Below are 21161 nucleotides of genomic sequence, written 5' to 3' on the forward strand. Positions count from 1 at the left end.
TTCAAATTAATTAGACAAAACACATATTGGAGGGTCTGTTCATAGGCTAAGAGAGCTAAATAAAAACAAAGTTATAATCAAAATAAAACATCAAATCATGGGTATAATCCAATAGGAATTTCTGGATGTAGAAGAGTATTTAGGTGATAGTGAAGAGCCCAACACATATGGGAGGGTCTGTTCATGAGCTAAGAAAACCAAATAGTGACAAAGTTATAATCAAACTAAAACATCATAATCCAGTAGAGAGTAGGGATTGCTTGGTCTAGAAAAAAATAGTGTTTAGGTGATAGTGGAAAGCCCATGCAAGAAATACAAGGGCTTGTTCTAGCAGCTGTCTATGCCCAGTAAGTATTAGCTCTAGAAAGCCTTGAAGGAAAGTTTGGCATGTTACACTACAATGGTATTTTCTATGAATTCAATATGTTTTCATCGCTTCACTGTAAATTCTGGTTTGATTATAATTCCAAATGTTACCGATGAATATTCACTAGACCTTCTAATGCCATGGCTGAAACTATGCAAACACTTGGCTTATAATGACGGTGATGGTGCATCTATTTCTCCATAGGCATATCCAACTTGCTGATATGGGGTGCACTTGAGAGACAGATTGGTCAACAAGTCTGGATGCTTGAAAAAGCCTTTGCCACAGACACCACACACTCCTAGAAAACTTCATGGATTTATCAATGTCATCTCAACTGGTCTCCAGAGCAATGTGCTCAAAAGTCTTTCATGACAATTTTCCTCATGAGTTCTGTAGGTGCTGCAAGCAATTTAAAGATCTTGATTAGAAAAGCTGAACACAGTTTTAAGCTCTAAACAAACACTCTAACAGCTCAACTAGTGAAAAAGTGAATGCATATTTTAAGGTCAACACTTTGAAATATGTTGAGTTTGTGACCTTGTGTGGCCAAAAGAAACATAAGGAGAGAAAAAGACACAATCCAGAAGATAACTGAGTTTGAATGCCCACTTACCTGGTTTGCCAGTGAAAAGCTCATATTGGCCAATGGCCTGCCTTATGAACATCTCCAATCCACTTACAACTATTTTCCCAGCCTCTTTGGCCTCTCGCAATAGTCTTGTCTCTCGTGGCGTGTAAACTGCATCAAAAACAAGACTGTATGCCCCCAAAGCTTCCTAAACAAGCAGTTCAAGCAGTATGACCATCAGCTCAGGAAGAAGTTCATTGATGTCCAGAAGTTAAACGCTAATCAATGCTATTGATGAATACATACTTCATCAAAATAGCAATTTAAGGGCATATAAATCACATCTGACCTAAGCTTACATCCAGAGGCGATATCTGCAAGAATTTTTTTAAAATATCACATAGGCAAACAACACACCTTTGACAGAGGCGTTGCATTTACATTTGGCTGCATTCCAACAGCAGAAGTGTTTGCAAGGACTGCCCCTGTTTCTGGACGGAAACTATTTAATTGCTCCACAGGGATAGCCTCTCCTCCAACTGAATTTGCCAAGCTCTTCGCTCTTTCTTCCAACCCAAAACAAGACATTAGAATCTACTCACTTTATGTAGTATGTATTTTTAAACATACACTGAAGCAAACTCTGAAACGCCATTACCATGTATACCACTTAAAAGAATTATCAGAACTTCACATCGTTTCCAAGAAATGTACCATAATTGCGATTTGCAATGATAACTTTTGCTCCTCTTTGTTTTGCCCCAAACGCAAGTGCCCGGCCAGCTCCTCCAGCTCCAACAAGCACAAACGTTCTTCCAGCAAGGGGGGAGCTACTTCCTGAGTTTGTGCTTCCAGTTTCACCTGCTAGTCAGATACAAATTTAGAAGTGATCAGAAATGAAACTTTACAGGCATAGACAATTACTTAAAAAGTTTTTATCAAGCACGTTATTCTCTTGTTAGTTTGAAATTATTTGGTGAGGACTTGGCATAACCACTTCTTGCATTAGAAATATAGGCCAGCTGAAGAATCAAAAGACTCGACCTTTTAAGCCATCCTCAATTGCTGAAATAGCACCCTCACAGTCTGTATTATACCCAATCAATTTTCCATCACTTTGTCTTCTTACTATAGTATTCACTGCTCCTATAGACTGAATGAATCAACCAACAAATAGATTAGTTTGCAACAATATTGGTACAAGTAATCTGCAGATCAAGCTTCATAAAATTTAGCTGACAAAGACCATATTCTTTTATTTAACTAGTGGACAACAAATTTCATAAATATTGGTACAAATGACATATTTTCCTTATCTTATTTTAGTGACGGAAAAGTTCTTGGCATGAGAAACCAAACCTTAGCAAGCGGTTGAACTTCATCACAGCATGTCACAGCAGCCTCCTTGTGAGGAATTCCAACACTGTTATGCCAATGCAACAATCTTAGAAATGTAGCAAATAAAAGCATTTACTTCACATTTATATAGAGGCCTCTAATTTAAACCAACATCAATGTTCATATGAGTAAATGGGTTTACAACTTTACTCTAATCCATGATAACTTGAATAAATCTATGAGGCACATAAATTTCAAAACAGGAAGGGCTTGTATATAGTAATCATGTGGCATGTGGCAATAAGAAGAGTTATTATACACCTATGAGAGCTAGGTAGAACTTCAATCACAACCTAATTACTAGTAGCATTATAGCCATCAGTGACTTGGTTATAGCCAGAACAACAAAGTCCTGGATGTTATGGGACAAAGACAGACTAAACCTTGAGAACTGGATGCCACCAAACTCTCGGGCTGTGACAACCAAGCTACAGCATACTGAATATCATATGCCCTTTGTTAATTGTGCCCACTCAGTTCACATAGCTCCTTGAGAACGTTGCATTAATGATGAAGAACTATGGATTACTTTCAGCATAAAAACCAATATTGCCATAAATTGTGTGTTGAGGTTGATATGAGCACAACACTGACAACAGAAGAAAGGTACTCACATGCAAGAAAAACACAAGAGAGCAAATATGCAAGAATGAGAATTTTTTGGAACTATACACATATGTTGAATGCTCGTTTGTTATCTATATATAGGAGTACAAAATTGTGGGAGAGATTATATGTCACACATGTTCACTAGACAAAGCCTCAATGCCTCATCAATATCTCGTAACCAGAAACTGTCACCAATTTCTGTTTATTTGAGCGGTACACCTCTTCAATCACAAGAGGGACTACATATAGGTAGTGTTGTAATCGTAAGGGTTGAATTCATTCTGCTTCATTGCTAAGGCACATGGAAGCAAGGATTTAAGTGAATCCTTGTCTAAAGAAAGATGAGTATATGTTGGATGGTGTGGCACAAGGAGTCCTTCCTTCTTAAGTGGGAAGTACTTGTATGTTGTCTAGAAAATCAATGAGTAGAACATTGTGAGAGCAACTCTAAATGGATAAAAAAAGAGAGGTCCATTGAAGGATGTTGATGTTTTTGCAGCATTGAGCAAACATTCTCCCACAGGATCATGCTGATTTGACTAGTGGGAGAATGATACATTCACCATGGGGCCATGTTGATTTGGCTAGGGATGAATGGCCTAGTGGCAAACATTCTCCCATGGGGTCACGCTGATTTGACTAGGGGAGATTGATACATTCACCCATGGGGCCATGCTGATTTGGCTAGGGGTGAATGGCCCACGATGCTCACATTGTGCTTTGGGATGGAGTGATCTATTTTTTATAGAGCGGGTTTGAATTGTTTATTGATTGGGGTTTTTCACCCAACAATGAGGTAACAATTCTAGTCTAATGTTGAGTTGTGATGTAAGCTCCATTGGTGAAGGGGTTTCTTGTGATGAGAAGCCACCTTGATGGGTTTTCACTCAACATTAGAGTTCTATATGAATAGACAAGATCGCGAGAAGCAAATCATCAACATAGAAAGCTCATTAAATCTTTTCTAGTGGAGGAGAAATTCAGCTAAAGGACAAATCTGTTGTCTTGGTTCATTTTCATCTCTTCATCATCATTTCCATCTCTCTTCTTGAGGTCACATGTGTGAATCTGTTTGATCAAGTTTGACCAGCTTCTTGGCGGATGCACATGTGGGACATTGACTGAATTTGATCGTAGCAAGTTGACCGAGTTTGACTGTTGTTTGATCGAGATTTGACCGAGCTGTTTGACCAAGAGGTGAACACAAGAAGGTCGCATGTGCAAGGGTTTGACCAACCGAAGTTTGACCGTAGGGCCACACATGCATACTATTGACTACATAATTTGACTAGGGCCAAAGTTTGATCGAAGGGCAATTTGACCAAGTCATTGACCAACATTGACTTCTAATTTTTGACTAGTTTGACCAGCAACTGTTTGACCAAGTTTTACTGATATTTTGACTTTTATATTGGCATAGATTTCTAAACAAATATCTGATTTGTAAACCTAGCTGAAAGACAATTTCTCCTCAAGAAAAGATTGATGGGTTTTCTCCCAAGGTTTGGTTTCCTAGGTGAAAAATATTGTGACATTGTGTTTATTGTGCATGGCTGTGTTTTTATGATCTTTATTGTTTCCACTACATTTACTATTGAGATTTTTTGGGTATAATTATTCAATGATAACAGTGGCATAAAAATACTATTTGAAAATCATTAGGAAGTAATTATCAGACAGAAAATTGTATTCTACTACACTTGCCATAGAATTTCAAAAAGGCAAGAAAACCGAAGACAATGACATGAAGCCGTGTTAAAATTGGAAACTAAGGCAAAACTTCATGTGGGTCATCTTATTCACGGCTGATAATATTTTTATTAGATTCCTCTCGTCGAGAGGTGTAGGATTGATATAAAGATCATCCGATTCCAATAAGTATTCATGGAGATATGAATTTATTTGATTATGGAATTATTATCAAGCCGACCTACAACTCATGTAGGCTCAGAAGCCCAACAGTCGCATCTATTCAAACACCAATGTTGTGTATAAATACAGGAGGACTTTTCCTCATTTGGACTCATCTCATCACATCTCTCTCTCTCTACTGCGCAGAAAAGAGTCTCTTCTCTACTGCGCAAAAAAGGGTCTCTCCCTCACACATGTGAAGCTGGAAGCTGCTGAAACTGAACCTGCAACTGCAGAAGTAAATCTTGACCTGCGTGGAATAGAAGATCTCCTCATCTGAACTACGTTGTAGGTTCATCTGAACCTCCTATGAAAGCTACAACTTTTGGTGGTGGAATCAAGTCAATCCGACGGACGCTTTGCAAGATATCGACTGCCCTAGTTTGAAGCCGGAAGCTGCCGAAATTGAAGTTGCAACTGCAGAAGTAAAGTTTGACCTGCGTGGACTAGAAGATCTCCTCATCTGAACTGCGCTATAGGTTCATCTGAACCTCCTCTGAAAGTCGCAACTTTTGGTGGTGGAATCAAGTCAATCCGACGGACGGTTTGCAAGATATCGACTGCCCTAGTTTGAAGCCGAAAGCTACTGAAACTGAAGCTGCAACTACAGAAGTAAAGTTTGACCTGCGTGGACTAGAAGATCTCCTCATCTGAACTACGTTGTAGGTTCATCTGAACCTCCTCTGAAAGCCGCAACTTTTGGTGGTGGAATCAAGTCAATCCGACAGACGGTTTGCAAGATATCGACTGCCCTAGTTTGAAGCCGGAAGCTGCCGAAACTGAAGCTACAACTGCAGAAGTAAAGTTTGACCTGTGTGGACTAGAAGATCTCCTCATCTGAACTGCATTGTAGGTTCATCTGAACCTCCTCTGGAAGCCGCAACTTTTGGTGGTGGAATCAAGCCGATCTGACGGTCGGTTTGTGAGATATCGTTTGCCCTAGTTTGATGATGAAGCCGCTAATGTTGATGCTGCTGATCTAGGGTTTGCTACTGCTGATATGAATCAGATTTATTGTACTATTTCTCTTTGCTGAATTATTGAAGATAAAAGAAGATTTGATCAAAGGGTTTCCCCACACATTGTGGGGTTTGTCCCTGGCTAGCCGCCACATCTTGTGTCTCTTGTCTTGGCTTGTTTTCTGTCGATCGTTTAATGTTCTATCTGCACTTTACTTTATGTACATGTGATTGTTAATCTGTGGAATATAATAAGAAAAAGAAGTAAAATGTTATAAGCATAGAACATACCATAATTTAACATGGTATCAGAGCTGAGGTGAAGATAAACGCCGAGCAAGAGCAAGAGCAATCATCGAAGAGAAGATTGGCAAGGCTATCCTAAAAGAACGATGGGGTCCTCAACACTCTTTCCTGCCGAAGACAAGCTCCGTGAGAAAGCTGACTATCACGGATGGAAGATGTCTATCGATCTAACCCTTGAGAATCAAGAAGTGTTGGATCATGTGAGAGGCAATATTGTTGAGCCTCCATCAAATGCACCTCCTGCTGCTAGGAACAAATGGAAGAACGAAAAAATTAAATCGAAGAAGATCATCCGGGACTCTATCGACAAGCGCTTGGTGGCCTACATCTCTGAACTAGACACCTCCAAGGAAATCTACGATAGACTGGTGAGTTTATTTAAAGTTAATGATGCAAATCAAGTTTTGTTTCTTAGAAATAAGCTGAGGGAAATCAAGAAGAGTAAAGATGAGAGTATGCAAGCATACTTCTTAAGAATCACCAAGATCAAGAACGATCTCCTATCTATTGGGGAGACTATTACTGACAGAGAAATGGCACTCACAACTCTTGGAGGATTACCATCCGAATGGTACGTGTTCAGGACTACTCTTCTGAACAATAATGTAATTCTTGGTTTTGAGGAATTAATGGCTAGATGCATTCAAGAAGAAACAAGGGTAGAAGAGCAAGAAATGCCCATGCCTAAAGGTCCTCTTGTTGCCTTTTCTTCTCATGCTAAGAAAAGAAATAATTCCGGGACTAAATCAAAAGGAAAGGCTAGACCTAAGGGTGGAAGAAAAGGACGATGTTACATCTGCGATAAAGCAGGTCACTATGCAAGGGAGTGCCCTGATAGAAAGGACTCACACCGGGATGATGATCAAAATCCCTCTGATGGCAATCAAAGGAATGACAAATTCAATAGCAAAGGTAAGAGGAGAGCTGGGAATCAAGGAAGAGGAAAACCATTCAAGAAGGCTAGAAATTCTAGGATGTATTAAATGCACCTGACCTCAAAAAGAACTTGGTGTCCATCTCGGCAATGGAAGACAAAGGCTACAAGGTAACCTTCAGTGATGGCAAGGTACGTATATGGAAAAATAATGTTAAATATGCCTTTACTCTTGGGTTTCGTGTTGATTCATTATATCAGGTCGATGGAAGTCCGCTAGGTGTCATGTCTTGTGACACATCTCTTCAGTCCGAACTTTGGCATCGAAGGTTTGCCCCCCTTCATTATAAAGCTCTACTTGGTGTAAGACAAATGGTGACAGGGACACCCGAATTCCGAGTAGAGAAAGAAGGTGCATGTCCAAGATGTGCTGAAGGAAAGCTCAAAAGGGGACCATTCCCCTCAAGCCAAAGCAAGACCTCCGATATATTACAGTTGGTTCACTCAGGCATACCTAAGGTTGACATTAAGAGGGAGACTACTACACCATATACTCCAGAGCAGAATGGTGTGGCACCATTCTATTGTGGAAGTTGTCTCTATGGGTAGATGATCTAACAATGCCTGATGTGGAAGAACCGATGGATCCTATTTATCCACCTGAGCCTTCCTCTTCCAGGAAGAGGCCTTCATGGCTTAGGGGGCTACTTGATGATGCTGAAGGACATGCTGCACCCCGAGGAACCTTCCGTGAAAGTAAGAAACCCAACAGGTATCAGGGATACCTGACCAGTATGAGCACAATAATACAAAATGAACCTTCATCATTCTCAAATGCCGTCAAGCATCAAGTATGGAAGGATGCTATGACCATTATGGAGAATGATGTCTGGGAAGTAGTTCCTAGATCCCAGGACAAGACAATTGTTACTTCAAAATGGCTTTACAAGATAAAGCTGCAGCAGATGGAAGTACAGAATAATATAAGGCTCATTTTGTTGCTCATGGTTTCTCCTAGAAGGAAGGTATAGACTATGATGTGATATTTGCACCTGTTGCCAGATATATGACCATCTGCTTGATCATAGCCCTTGTGGCTTCGCAAGGATGGAACCTACATCAGATGGATGTCAAGATCGCGTTCTTGCACGATTCAATCAAAGAAGTGGTCTATGTGGAGCAACCCGAAGGATTTGAGATTTATGATTGAAAATCTCATGTATGCAGGTTGAAGAAGGCTCTCTATGGGCTGAAGCAAGCACCCCGAGCATGGTATGAGAGGATCGATAGCTACTTGATAAAGCTGGGATTCACTAGGAGTGAAGCCGATCCTAACCTTTACTTTAAGGTTGAAGATGACAAGCCTCTCATATTGGTGTTGTATGTGGATGACCTCTTTCTAACAGGTGCATACCCTCTCATTCACAAATGTAAGAGGGAGTTGGCTTCTGTATTTGAAATGAAGAACCTAGGACTTGAAGTGTGGCAGAAGCCATGGGAAGTTTTCCTATCTCAAGGAAAATATGTGGTGAATATTCTGAAAATATTTGGTATGGACTGCAAGCCTATGACTACCTCGAGGATCTTAACTTTAAGAAGTTATATGGTAGTAATGTCGGACCAGATTTGGGAAATACCTCTGAGTTTCAAAAAACTCATTTTCTTTGATGTTCTTGGTGAACCTCCATCCGAACATATGTTTTGCAGTTAGCATTGTGAGCTCATATTTGGTTGAGCCTCACTATATTGGTGCCAAGAATCTTTTGAGATGTCTTCAGGACACAATCTCTCATGGATTGAGATACACTGCCGGAAATATGATGATTATTCGAACGTTGATTAGGTAGGTAGTGTGGAGGATCACTGGAGCACTTTTTAGTGTTGGTTCTCTTTGGATTCTGCTTCAATATAATGGATGAGCAAGAAGCAGAAGTTGGTTGCCATAAGCACCACTGAGACTGGATACATATCTACGAGTATGATCTCGTATGAAGCTGCCTGGTTGGGGAAGCTCTTCAGTGAGCTGTTTGAAACTTTGAACACATACCATTGTGATTCTCTGTAACAACCAGAGGTGGGATTCGATTATTGAGGAATCCCGTATTCGTCGATTGCTCCAGCAGATAGACATCATCTGGGATATGGTAAGTCTATGAGCAAGGAGGCTAAATCGCATTAAGATGATGTACAGGTGAATACACCTTGTCAAAGCCCCGAGGAAAGATCTATCTGTGATTTTCCCAAACGACTTGGAGTCGTCAAGAAACCCTTGTACAAGGGTCCTGCATGTTGCACACATCGAGCTCTGAGAGCTCTGAGGGCTTGCGGTTCTTACTGGAGCAACATACGACCACAGGGTGACTCACCCTCCCCTAGTGGTGCGCACTGAAACAAGATGATTCGCTCTCTTGTGGGACAAGATGATTCGCTCTCTTGTGGAACAGGATGATTCGCTCTCCTGTGTAGCAGGATGATTAGTTCTCCTGTGAGACCTGGATTGATGTGTTCTCCATGGCAATTGTAGCAGGATTGATGTGTTCTCCTGTGAGGCCTGGATTGATGTGTTCTCCATGGCGATTGTAGCAGGATTGATGTGTTCTCCTGTGAGGCCTGGATTGATGTGTTCTCCATGGCGATTGTAGCATGATTGATGTGTTCTCCTGTGAGGACAGGATTGATTAGTTCTCCTGTCGAGGCATCCTACCCATGCAGTCTGGGACTCATGGGAAGTACCTCTCATCTAATCAATGAGTAGGGAAATGAAGTTAGGGACCATAGTAGTACCAATGGATGCATCGTTGTATCTACCGTACTCCCTATGCTAGGATGACCTCCATTGATCTGGGATCAATGATATTGGTTTGGGACCAGGGGTAGGAGTTGTACCATACTATGACACTGACTTCGGGTCAGTTGAGACTGGTCTGGGACCAGTGGTACATACTCCGAGACTGACTTCGTGTCAGTGCAGTACTGGTCTGGGACCAGTGAGAGTGGTACACACTATGACGCTGACTTCGAGTCGGTTGAGACTGGTCTGGGACCAGTGGTACACTGTGTGAGACTACGATACTGGTTTGGGACCAGTGGTAGGAGTGGTACTTACTATGAAGCTGACTTCGGGTCGGTTGAGACTGGTCTGCGACCAGTGGTACGCACTCTGAGACTGACCTTGAGTCAGTGGAGGATGATACTGGTCTGGGACCAATGGAGTTGTACTCACTATGACGTTGACATCGTGTCGGTTGAGACTGGTCTGGGACCAGTGGTACATAATCTGAGACTGACTTTGAGTCAGTATGATACATCCTTGATCATTTCTTCTTCTTCATAATTCAGACAAAGGCAGAGCAGCGCATAACAGAGCAAAGCCGTACAGATCAGTACAGGGCTGAACAAGACAAAGCAGAACAGGCAGAATAGAGCAAAGCAGGGCAAGGGTCAGGCTGTATAGGGCAGTGCATTTGATGGATGAATATTAACAACTGATAGACAAATTGCAGATGAAATTCTCCCTAGTTGAGAGGGAGTGTTAAAATTGTCAACTAGGGCAAAAATTCATGTGGGTCATCTTATTCATGGCTGATAATATTTTTATTAGATTCCTCTCGTCAAGAGGTGTAGGATTGATATAAAGATCATCCGATTCCGATAAGTATTCATGGAGATATGAATTTATTTTGATTATGGAATTATTATCAAGCCAACCTACAACTCATGTAGGCTCAGAAGCCCAACAGTCGCATCTATTCAAACACCAACGTTGTGTATAAATACAGTAGAACTTTTCCTCATTTGGACTCATCTCATCACATCTCTCTCTCTCTACTGCGCAGAAAAGGGTCTCTCCCTCACACGTGAAGACGGAAGCTGTTGAAACTGAAGCTGCAACTGTAAAAGTAAAGCTTGACCTACATGGACTAGAAGATCTCCTCATCTGAACTGCACTGTAGGTTCATCTGAACCTCCTCTGAAAGCTACAACTTTTGGTGGTGGAATCAAGTCAATCCGACGGACGGTTTGCAAGATATTGACTGCCCTAGTTTGAAGCCGAAACTGAAGCTGCAACTGCAGAAGTAAAGTTTGACTTGCGTGGACTAGAAGATCTCCTCATCTGAACTGCGCTATAGGTTCATTTGAACCTCCTCTGAAAGCCGCAATTTTTGGTGGTGGAATCAAGTCAATCTGACGGACAGTTTGCAAGATATCGACTGCCCTAGTTTGAAGCCGGAAGCTGCCGAAACTGAAGCTGCAATTGCAGAAGTAAAGTTTGACCTACATGGACTAGAAGATCTCCTCATCTGAACTGCGTTGTAGGTTCATCTGAACCTCCTCTGGAAGCCGCAACTTTTGGTGGTGGAATCAAGTCAATCCGACGAACGATTTGCAAGATATTGACTGCCCTAGTTTGAAGCCGAAAGCTGCCGACACTGACGCTACAACTGCAGAAGTAAAGTTTGACCTATGTGGACTAGAATATCTCCTCATCTAAACTGCACTGTAGGTTCATCTGAACCTCCTCTGGAAGCCGCAACTTTTGGTGGTGGAATCAAGCCGATCCGACGGTCGGTTTGTGAGATATCGTCTGCCCTAGTTTGATGATGAAGCCGCTAATGCTGATGCTGCTGATCTAGGGTTTGCTATTGCTGATATGAATCAGATTTATTGTACTATTTCTCTCTGCTAAATTATTGAAGATAAAAGAAGATTTGATCAAAGGGTTTCCCCACACATTGTGGGGTTTATCCCTGGCTAGCTGCCACATCTTGTGTCTCTTGTCTTGGCTTGTTTTCTGTCGATCGTTTAATGTTCTATCTGCACTTTACTTTATGTACATGTGATTGCTAATATGTGGAATATAATAAGTAAAAGAAGTAAACTGTTATAAGCATAGAACATACCATAATTTAACAAGATGAATTCTAGATGTTTCTCCAACACCATAGGTGCACCATGTTGTCTAGTCTAATGCATCTCAATAGTGTAGGCAACTTGAAAATCTCAACAGGCTAGGTAACGTGAAAATTGAACAATTATGTTCTTGGAAAATAGTAGGTGGAACCGTGGAAGAATGGATTCTTAAGAGTCAAACAATGCTTGTTAGTCATTATAAGAGAGTCAAATGAGAAGGTGTTAGAGCATGGTTGTGAGCACAAACAAGTGCAAGAGGTGTCAACATTGTTGCAAGAGGAGAGGCAAAAAATGCTAAAGGGGAGAAAAACTCTTGTTGACAATCATTCAAGAATTTTCGTGAAGAGTTCATCTTGTTGTTGCCAATCTACCAAGCGTTCAACAACGTTGGGAGCCAAAGTTCTGACTAGAGTCTCTAAAAGAGTTGCACAAATCCATATGGTGGTTCCATATGAAAAAATTGCCATTCTCGAGCCAGAAAGGTGACTGCAAGTTAGCAGCATAGACCTATTGCTCCACATGTCAGTAGGGGTAGATATAAAAACTTTGCAGTACATATCACCACCATTGAAATCCCAAGGCCACAAGCCAAAAGCACTGTAAAAATCATGTGATGCCCTGTATTAGGTATCCTAGGCCTTGTGTTTTGTTCTTTAATGTCTGTATCTTATTTTTTTGGGCGAACCATGTCAGTCCGTTGGAGTTCATCTCATGTTCCTTTCATTCTATATAGGATTGGAGGGCCTTCGGTGAGCTTTTCCCTAGACTCATGGTTTTAGGGGATCATGTATTTGCAGGAGTGATCACCAGTGTATGGGCTAGTCTAGCTCGTGTCAAGGTGCACCAATGTCTTACCACATGATTAAGGTCTATAGAGTTTATAGGTGGCCTTGGATTTGGTGCAGTATCTATTAGACAACTCTCATGCATGGTATTCTCATTATTCGTATTAACAACTTCTCATGTTTCCTAAGGCGGTTCAAGGTTCCCGATGCGAAGTGGTCTCGATGTCAAAAAGTCAACTTGGTCTCAAATTGTGCAATTTGATGAGAGGAATCCATCCCATGTTTTTAATTTTTCCAATCAAATAGGCCAAGTTACTAGGATTCAGATTTAGATACGGATCCGGATCCAGATTTGCCAGTTTTTTGAAAAAATAAAAAATTAAAAAATTCCAAACCTGTAGGTTGTGAATTGTTGCGAGGTGAATAGTCTTCAAAAAACTTAAAAAACTATTAGCTACAGGGGGTCCTTACCTGGTCAGTGTTGAATAGTCCTATGTTTGCTCAATGCTATGACTATCTTAAGCGGCTGAGTCACGAGAAACAAGGCGCTATTGTTGGCGGTCACTATTTAGTATTCTTCGGACTTCCCTTTGTCGCTATTCACTATTTAGTATTCTTCCCTCTGTCGCTATTCTAAGTTCTTCTCTCTGTGAGGCCGACAAATTCAGATAAAACAATGAGGTCGAGGGACCACATCATCCAAATAAGTCAAAAAGAAAACCTAAAACGAATCATGAATGTGTACAAAGTAAAACCGCATTGCATAAAAGTTGAAATCCGGAAAATTTAACATGCGTTCTGTTTCAAACTTGCGGGAACCGTTTCTAGTTTTCAGGATCCGTTTCCAGGGAACATAAATAAGCCATGTGTCGGTTCTTGGATGGATCTCGACGGATCTGGATCCGGATCAGATACGTGGATCCTGGATCACGGAGTGCCGGATCCAGTAACAAAGAAAATAAAGTAGTGGCTAGATACAACCTGGTCAAACTTTGTCAACTGTCAAACAAGTTTACAGGTGGCAGAATAGGATCAATGTTAGGTAGAATGATGCATGCATTACGTCAAAAATGAGCAACAAAACGAGAGGAACAATACCCAAGTGTCATATTTCTAATATTTTTATAGCGTTACTGGTTACATATTTATTACAGAGGGAAAATGACATGGCAGAGCAAGTGATGATGTGGCAATGCTAGGCAAGTTATGGAGATTTAGAGAGATAGTCAGTTCAGGTTAGGGTTGATTTCAGCATACCCAGGTACCAAAATTGCAAAATTTTCTAGGGCATTGGAGATCCAGAGAGAAGGTGAGTAGATTGAGTTAGTAAAGAGAGAAAAGTCAAGTCAAGCTAGTAGTTGGATAAGTCAACTAGCCATTGGGTGGTCTAACTAGCCGTTGGAGACTTCATGGACCAAGAAGTTGATTTACGGACCAAGAAAGTAGTTGTTACAAGGAAAATGATTCCTCCAAATGACCAAGTTGAACCTCCAAGTCAAGTCATATCTTTCCAAGATGAAGTCAAATTTCTTCAATGGAAAAATAGTGGGGCATTGAACACAAAGGTGTACTATTTTTCATCTTTGACTGTACTAGAACATGAGCAAAGGGATTTGTGGACAAAATTCGGAAAATAGAGCCAAGTCTACCCCTTAGTGGGCAAATAAAATTGTAATGTAATATTTTATTGAATTTACTAAGTCTCCATCTTATGGATGACTAGTAAAATATTATTTTTGAGGAGTCCAACTAGTCGTTAAAAATGTTCTATAAAAAAGTATCCTCCCCTCTTATAATTGTTGCTATTGTCTTATGAAATAAGCATCATTAATTAAGCCTAGACTTGTGTCTTTGTCATTGAGTCTGTATTTTGTTGTCTTAGTCGAACCATGGTTGGTCCCTTGAAGTCTCACCTTTGGTTACTCTCATCATGTAAAGGATTGGAGGGCTCTAGATGAACTCTCTTGTGGATTCATGGTTTTATGGGAGCTTGCATTTGTAGGGGTGATCACCGTTGTATGGATCAGTCCAACACGTGTCAAGATTCACCTATGTCATTCCATATGGTTAGGGTCTATTGAGCGTGTAGGTGACCTTGGATTTGGTGCAGTATTCTTCATGATAGCTATCAAAGCATAATAGTTTCTTTTGACAATGTTTCACATTTCTTGAGGCAATTCACAGTTCCCAATGCAAAGTGGTCTCAGTGGTAAAAACACAACTTGGTCTCATAATGTGTAGCTTGAAGAGAGGAATCCATGACTTGTCGAATTTTTCCAATCAGAGATGGTAATGGCTAGTCATAAATTGGTAAAACTTGGTCAACAAGTCAAAATAGGATTCTAGGTGACAAAACAAGGGTAGCATTGGGTTGTTTGTGACATATATTACATCAAAAGAAATTTACACAACAAGAGGAGCAAAACCCATGTTTATGATTTTTCAAATCCTTAAGGGTGTTAGATATCATCCGCTTGGGCATGATGATGTGGTAGAATAGTTTTCCAACCTCTAAGAGGATTAACAGGGGAAAATCTTGACAAAATTTGATATCTAATATGTCAAAATTGGTCCACAAAATGAGAGGAACAAAACCCATGTCTTGTTTTCTCCAAATTTCCAAGGGTGTTAGAGCACCAACATAGGAATGATGATGTGGGAATAACAGGTAAGATATGAAGATTATGGGAGATGCCTAGTTCGGATCCAGGACGATTTCAACATACCTAGGTACCAATATCATTGGAAAGTCAAAGATGTTGGAGATACAACTTCTAGGTGGCTAAATCGAATTATGAAAGGAAAAAGTCAGGTAAAAAATAGTCGTTGGTGAAGTCAACTAGCCGTTGGAGACCCAACTGACCAATTAATTGAGCAATAGACCAAGAAAGTAGCCGTTAGAAGGTGAATTTGTCCTCCAAGGAACCAAGTAGAATTTTACAATGGTGACCAAGTGGAATTTCAAACTACAATTGTTTACTATTTTGACTATTGACCATCATCAACCCTGACCAAAGGGATTTTTGAGCTAAACTGTGGAAATTTGTCCAAGTCAACCAACTAGCGAGTGAATTAAAAATTATATTGTAAGATTTTATGAAAAACTTATTAAGTGTCCAACTTGTGGATGACTAATAAATTACTATTTTGAAGAGTCAAAGCTTGTTGATTTGTGTAACTTAAGAGGTACTCCCACAACCATAGGGTGTACCAGATTTGGGAGAAGTTTGACCCATATGGGCTTTGTAGGCAAGTGTACCCAAGCAGTGGGGTTGTGGACCCAAGAAAGGGGTTTGAGACCTAGAAAGAAATTACTATTAATTCCTAAGGTCAAGAGGATAAAAACCCTAGATCTAGAGGGTTCCTAAGTGACTAAAGGAAAATGTATTTAAGAGAGGCCTAGGAGGAGGTTGATAAGCACATGACGGCAAGTCATTCTCCAGGATAGCTCTGGCCAAGTGCGAGCAGCCTCAATGGAGCCACAGCAAAAAAGGGAAGTCTTAATAGTCCGAGTTTGTTAAAGCTTCAAGGAGGTATTCTTTGTTTTGAGCAGCCGAGTTGAGGAGGCATATCTTTGTGTTTGGAAGCCAAGGATTTAGTTGGATGAAGACCCAAAAAAAGGCTCGAGTTACTACTATAGTATGAATAGGGGCTGAGATCTTTGTCTGCAAAGGAAAGAAGGGTTGGAGAGAAGAGGCTTGTTACTGCTCAAACTAGTAGGGGGTCTTAGAGGGGCACTTGCTAGGTCAAGAGAAACAATGAAGCTAAAGCCCACTATCACCACAGCTAAATCTTCCTACTCTTTACAGATTTTCACCAATGGGAGGAGACTTGATATATAGAGAATCACTTATGAAGGATAGATCAAATAAGATAGATGTGAAGTGATCTCGATGACCCTTTCCTAGGAGAGACTCAAGAGTGGGACTTGCTTTCTTTTTAAGCAAGGTGCAAGGTTCTCTAGGATAGGGGAATAGGGATTTGAGGGCTTGGCTTAGGGAATGTGACTTGTAAAGGAGCTTCCTAAACCCTAAAATCCTTGTGGAACTTGGTTTCCCAAGTAGTTTTAAAAGAGTTGACTTTGATAAGATATGGGACCACACAGGACCAAGTGGACCTAGGGTAGGTCAAGAGGAGGGAGTTTAGCAACCAATGATGAGCTTGACCTAATTAGGGAGGGGAAAGGGATCAAGGAATGAATTTTCAATGAAAGGAAATGCAAGGATCCCAGTGAGGTTTCTAGCCTAAGGGAAACCAAAGGCAAGAATTGGTCTTCAAGCTAGGGCTTGTGATATCTCAAGATCCAACCGTTAGACTCTCAGGAAAATTGGAGAGCTTCATGAGGACACACTAGCACCGTTGTGGAACAAAAATTGAAGTATTTTGATGGCTAGATCGTGAGATAATTGATGCCCTAGGTGACATAGAGGACTAGACCTAGAGAAGAGGAAAGGGGAGAAGGAAAATAGGTTTAAGGTGAACCTTTGGGTGGACTAGTGCCTAATCCTTTGGGAGATTGGAGTAAGGTAGAATTATGACTATGGACCTTTGAATTTTCTAGGTCGAGGCCTCAAAGACAACTTTGCTTGGCACTAGGGCAACAACAAAAGCAACTTCAAAGACTTTATACTTCGTTTTGCAAGATAAATGGCTTGTCAAGATGAATTTCTGTAATGAAACATCCCTAGGAACATTCATTCATTATACATGGCCCATACATGAAGCATTCACTATCTAGAAACAAAATTTCCACAACTTTGCATAAGAGGTAACAAATAAACCCTAGTATAGCGAAATCCCAGCAACAATGTATGTGACAAAATTAGAAAGAAAGAATAACATTAAAATGTATACATGTACAAGAATATATCCAACCATCCAAAAACTTGCCATCAAGAAGCTCCAAGGCATATGAAAATTATTCAAACATCAAAGTTCATTCCATGCTCCAAAAATTCATACTCCAAGAAGGATAGCGAAAATCTCTAAAGAGATACTTATTTGGATCCCGAAATTTCTACTGCAACAACTAATTAATTTTCTCCTACTTGTTAATTTCTGAATCAAGTTACTTACTGTTTCCTACAGTAAATATCGAAACTAATACACTGCAGCCTACACCATTTAAATAATATGCCGAAACAAGAAAATGAACAATAGAGAAACATACAACACAAATGATACAGTTGTTTTTGGACAAACGTCCTTGAAAAAACCCAATGTAGGAAAAATGGTGCAGCAGATCTGAGGATTTTATTGTTATGCAGTAGTAAAATAGGAATACATCTCCGGAAGCCTTCCCGACAATCCAGTTATAGAGAATAATCCTAACAGAGAGATTTGTGAGATTACCTCACACTATCACTGGGAATCCTGGCTGATCCAGCCACAGAAAGATTGCCCCCGACTTTTCTGGCTAACTCTATGCTACCTCTGCGCAGTGTCTGCGTCAAGCTCACTGGGGACAACATCAATACTCTCGTTGGTCCATTTGTTGCCCAGGTGATTCGATTTCTTCCTCCCGGTCTCACACCCCGGCTCCCGACTTTTACAACTCGAATTCCCTCTGCAAATTTCGAACTCCCTCTTGGCTTCTATGCTGCCTCTGCATGGCTCTACGTCAGCCCCTCTAGCTCAGCGCTACCACTACTAGATCTCCCTCTACCTTCTCTATTGAGTATCCTCCGACCGAGAAAGATTTCCCTCCAGATACTATCCGTGCCCCTCACTGCAAAAGCTCACTTTGAATTTCTCTTCCGGCAGTTGTTCTGCTTCAGAAATTCAATCTTTTGAACTCTCTCTGTGTGTCTTCCAAATGACCCTCAAGCTTCCTTTAATAATCTTCTCGTTGACATTCAACGACCCAGATTAGAAGCTAATTAATGGCTAAGATCATTTCTGCTTGATCCTCATCTTCTTCTAGAATTTACACCCACAGTTAGATTAATACCCATTAATTATTTTAATTCCCTAAGTTTAGACTTAGACCTCTATTAAAAATAATTAATTATTTTAATAAAACTGTCTCCGGGTGGAATTTCCCAAAACACTTTCTGGGTTCTTTGGAATACATGTGCCCAAGCCTCCTTGCAAAATTTGAGACTTAGAGCACATCCGATGCTACCAAAAATCAACACTCCCTCTTAGCGAGGAATGTGCTCTAACAATGCCCCTTGCTGGAGCATCACCTTGTTCTGTAACATCTCCTTCTGCACTATTGATGTCTGACATCCTGTCCACCAACTACATCGCAAATGCTACATCTATACTGTTGTTGACCCTGCCACTGTCAACATTGCATTTGTACTGCAACTCCCTCTTAATTCTGCATCCGTGTTGTTGCTGGCACTGCCCCTGCACTGCAAACTACTGCTACTACTGCATCAACAATGGAAAAACATCCCAAATTATTGAATTGATGTTTAGTATGATGCATCTCGATGCTGAAGATCTGATTGTTTCTAGTCCCACGTTGTCCCTCTGAAGCCACTGCGTTGTTGTTGCTGCCACTGCACTGTGCCTCCCTGCATTGCTGCAATTCTGCACTGCACTGCCAAGACTTGGTGTTCTAGCCACTGCATCTGTCACTCCAACACTCCTCTGCACCATCTGACACTTAGTCCATCCTGCTACTACTGATTTGGGCTCCCGTAGCAAGGTATTGATCCGAGAGGTGGACTCCTCAAGGATCCTATCCATCTGTAGCTCTTCTGAACTACAACTCCAAATCATCACACCGCCCTCCTGGAGGTATCTTGGCTGTCATGGCGAACTCCTCCTCGATCTTCGCGGGTGCAGCCTTCGGATCATGCTTCTCATCTTTGTCCTTTTTGAGAGGACACTGTGTTGCATAGTGACCCATCTCACCACACCTGAATCATTTTATATTGGAGACGTCCTTCTTCCACCTCCGTTGCTCCTGCTGCCCCTTTAATGTAAGTGTTGCATTCTCATCCTCATCCTTGGTCTTCGACCCACTGCTGCTGCTTCCGTCAAGTTTACACTTGACCAAGTCTCTCCTCAGCTCCTCTTGCTTGAGAGCTACCCACATCTCATCCCAATTCGGCAAAGTCGCCCTGCCCGGGATACTCTGGATAAAGACTTTCCACTCATCTGAGACATAATTGAGGGCCAGTGTAACCAACTCGGAATCTTGAGGTGTAGAACCCACAGCTGATAACTCATCTCGGGTCTCTTGAAGCTTCGTGAGAAACGGATCAACGTGATCCCCCTTCTGCATCTGTGTAGATCTCAATTTTTGCTCTAAGTACATCTTCCACTGCTCAAAAGATCCCTAATACAGTGTAGACAACGCATCCCACATCTCCTTGGCGGTCCCTCTGCTAGCGATGTGACAAACTACATGATCCTTCACTCTGTCGAGGATCATTCTCCTTGCCTTCGCCATTTCTGCTTGGTACTTCTTTAGTGGATCCTGATCTGCAGGCACAACCACCACGCTGTTGACATATGTCTTGAGAGCATGCTCATCTAGAAGGAATGACATTCTCGCCTTCCAGATGATGTATTTGGATGCCCCATCCAACCTGTCCTGATCTCTCAAACCACTGGTTTCCATCTCTGCCACGAAAAACTGTCGAACTGCTCCTCTCTCCTCTTACTGTTGTTGCTCAGTCAACAAGAGAACGGACTTCTTGGCGAGAAGTCTACTGAGGAAAAGTTCCCTCATGGTGCTTTTCTTCTCTTCTGACGTATTCTACCCAGCAAAACGACCTGCAGAAAAACTGCGTCCCACCAGCTCTTCCTCATGCTGAGGCTTCAGCACTGCTCCCTCTACCATGACAAGATTTCAATCTAGAAGCCTTTCTCTCTATCGACTCACTTAGACAGAGACTTCCGCGAAATTCAGCGCTCTAGCTAGGACTACGCAAACCCCTCTGGGGATTCGAATTGCTGCCTCCTGCAGCTTTTTCAACCTCCTTTTCTGCTCAACGCTAGGTTCTTTGGCACTATCCTACAGTAAATATCGAAACTAATACACTCCAGCATACACCATTTAAATAATATGTCAAAACAAGAAACTGAACAATAGAGAAAGATACAACACAAATGATAGTTGTTTGTGGACAAACATCCCCAGAAAAACCCAATGCGGGGAAACCGGTGCAACGGATTTGAGGGTTTTATTATTATGCAGTAGTAAAATCAGAATACATCTCTGGAAGCCTTCCCGACAATCTAGTTACAGAGAATAATCTTGACAGAGAGATTTGTGAGATTACCTCACACTATCACTGGGAATCCTGGCTGATCCAACCCTAGAAAGAATGCCCCCGGCTTTTTTGGCTGCCTCTACACAGTGTTTGCATTAGCCCAGCATCAAGCTCACTGGGGACAACGTCAATACTCTTGTTGGTCGATTTGTTGCCTAGGTGATTCGATTTCTGCCTCTCGGTCTCACACCCTAGCTCCCAACTTCTACAACTCGAATTCCCTCTGCAAATTTCGG

The 21161-nt window shown here is 41.3% G+C and overlaps 1 protein-coding gene across 1 annotated transcript in view; it reads right to left on the reverse strand.

Annotated features, from left to right (window-relative positions):
* Window positions 1-205: 205 nt before the first annotated feature.
* The window catches only part of LOC149203480 (bifunctional 3-dehydroquinate dehydratase/shikimate dehydrogenase, chloroplastic-like), a 202682-nt gene continuing 181726 nt past the window's right edge, over window positions 206-21161 (reverse strand). The window contains exons 5-10 of the mRNA XM_089403452.1: window positions 2298-2361; window positions 1983-2091; window positions 1653-1799; window positions 1356-1504; window positions 984-1146; window positions 206-769 (exon numbers count right to left, since the gene is read on the reverse strand). Of these exons, the coding sequence (XP_089259578.1) occupies window positions 726-769; window positions 984-1146; window positions 1356-1504; window positions 1653-1799; window positions 1983-2091; window positions 2298-2361 (676 nt within the window). The 3' untranslated portion in view covers window positions 206-725. The remainder of the gene's footprint in view (window positions 770-983; window positions 1147-1355; window positions 1505-1652; window positions 1800-1982; window positions 2092-2297; window positions 2362-21161) is intronic.

The sequence above is a fragment of the Pinus tabuliformis genome, chromosome 2_1, assembly GCF_031772625.1.
Source record: "Pinus tabuliformis cultivar Carrire ecotype Pingquan chromosome 2_1, CPIR1, whole genome shotgun sequence".
Classification (NCBI taxonomy): Eukaryota; Viridiplantae; Streptophyta; class Pinopsida; order Pinales; family Pinaceae; genus Pinus; species Pinus tabuliformis.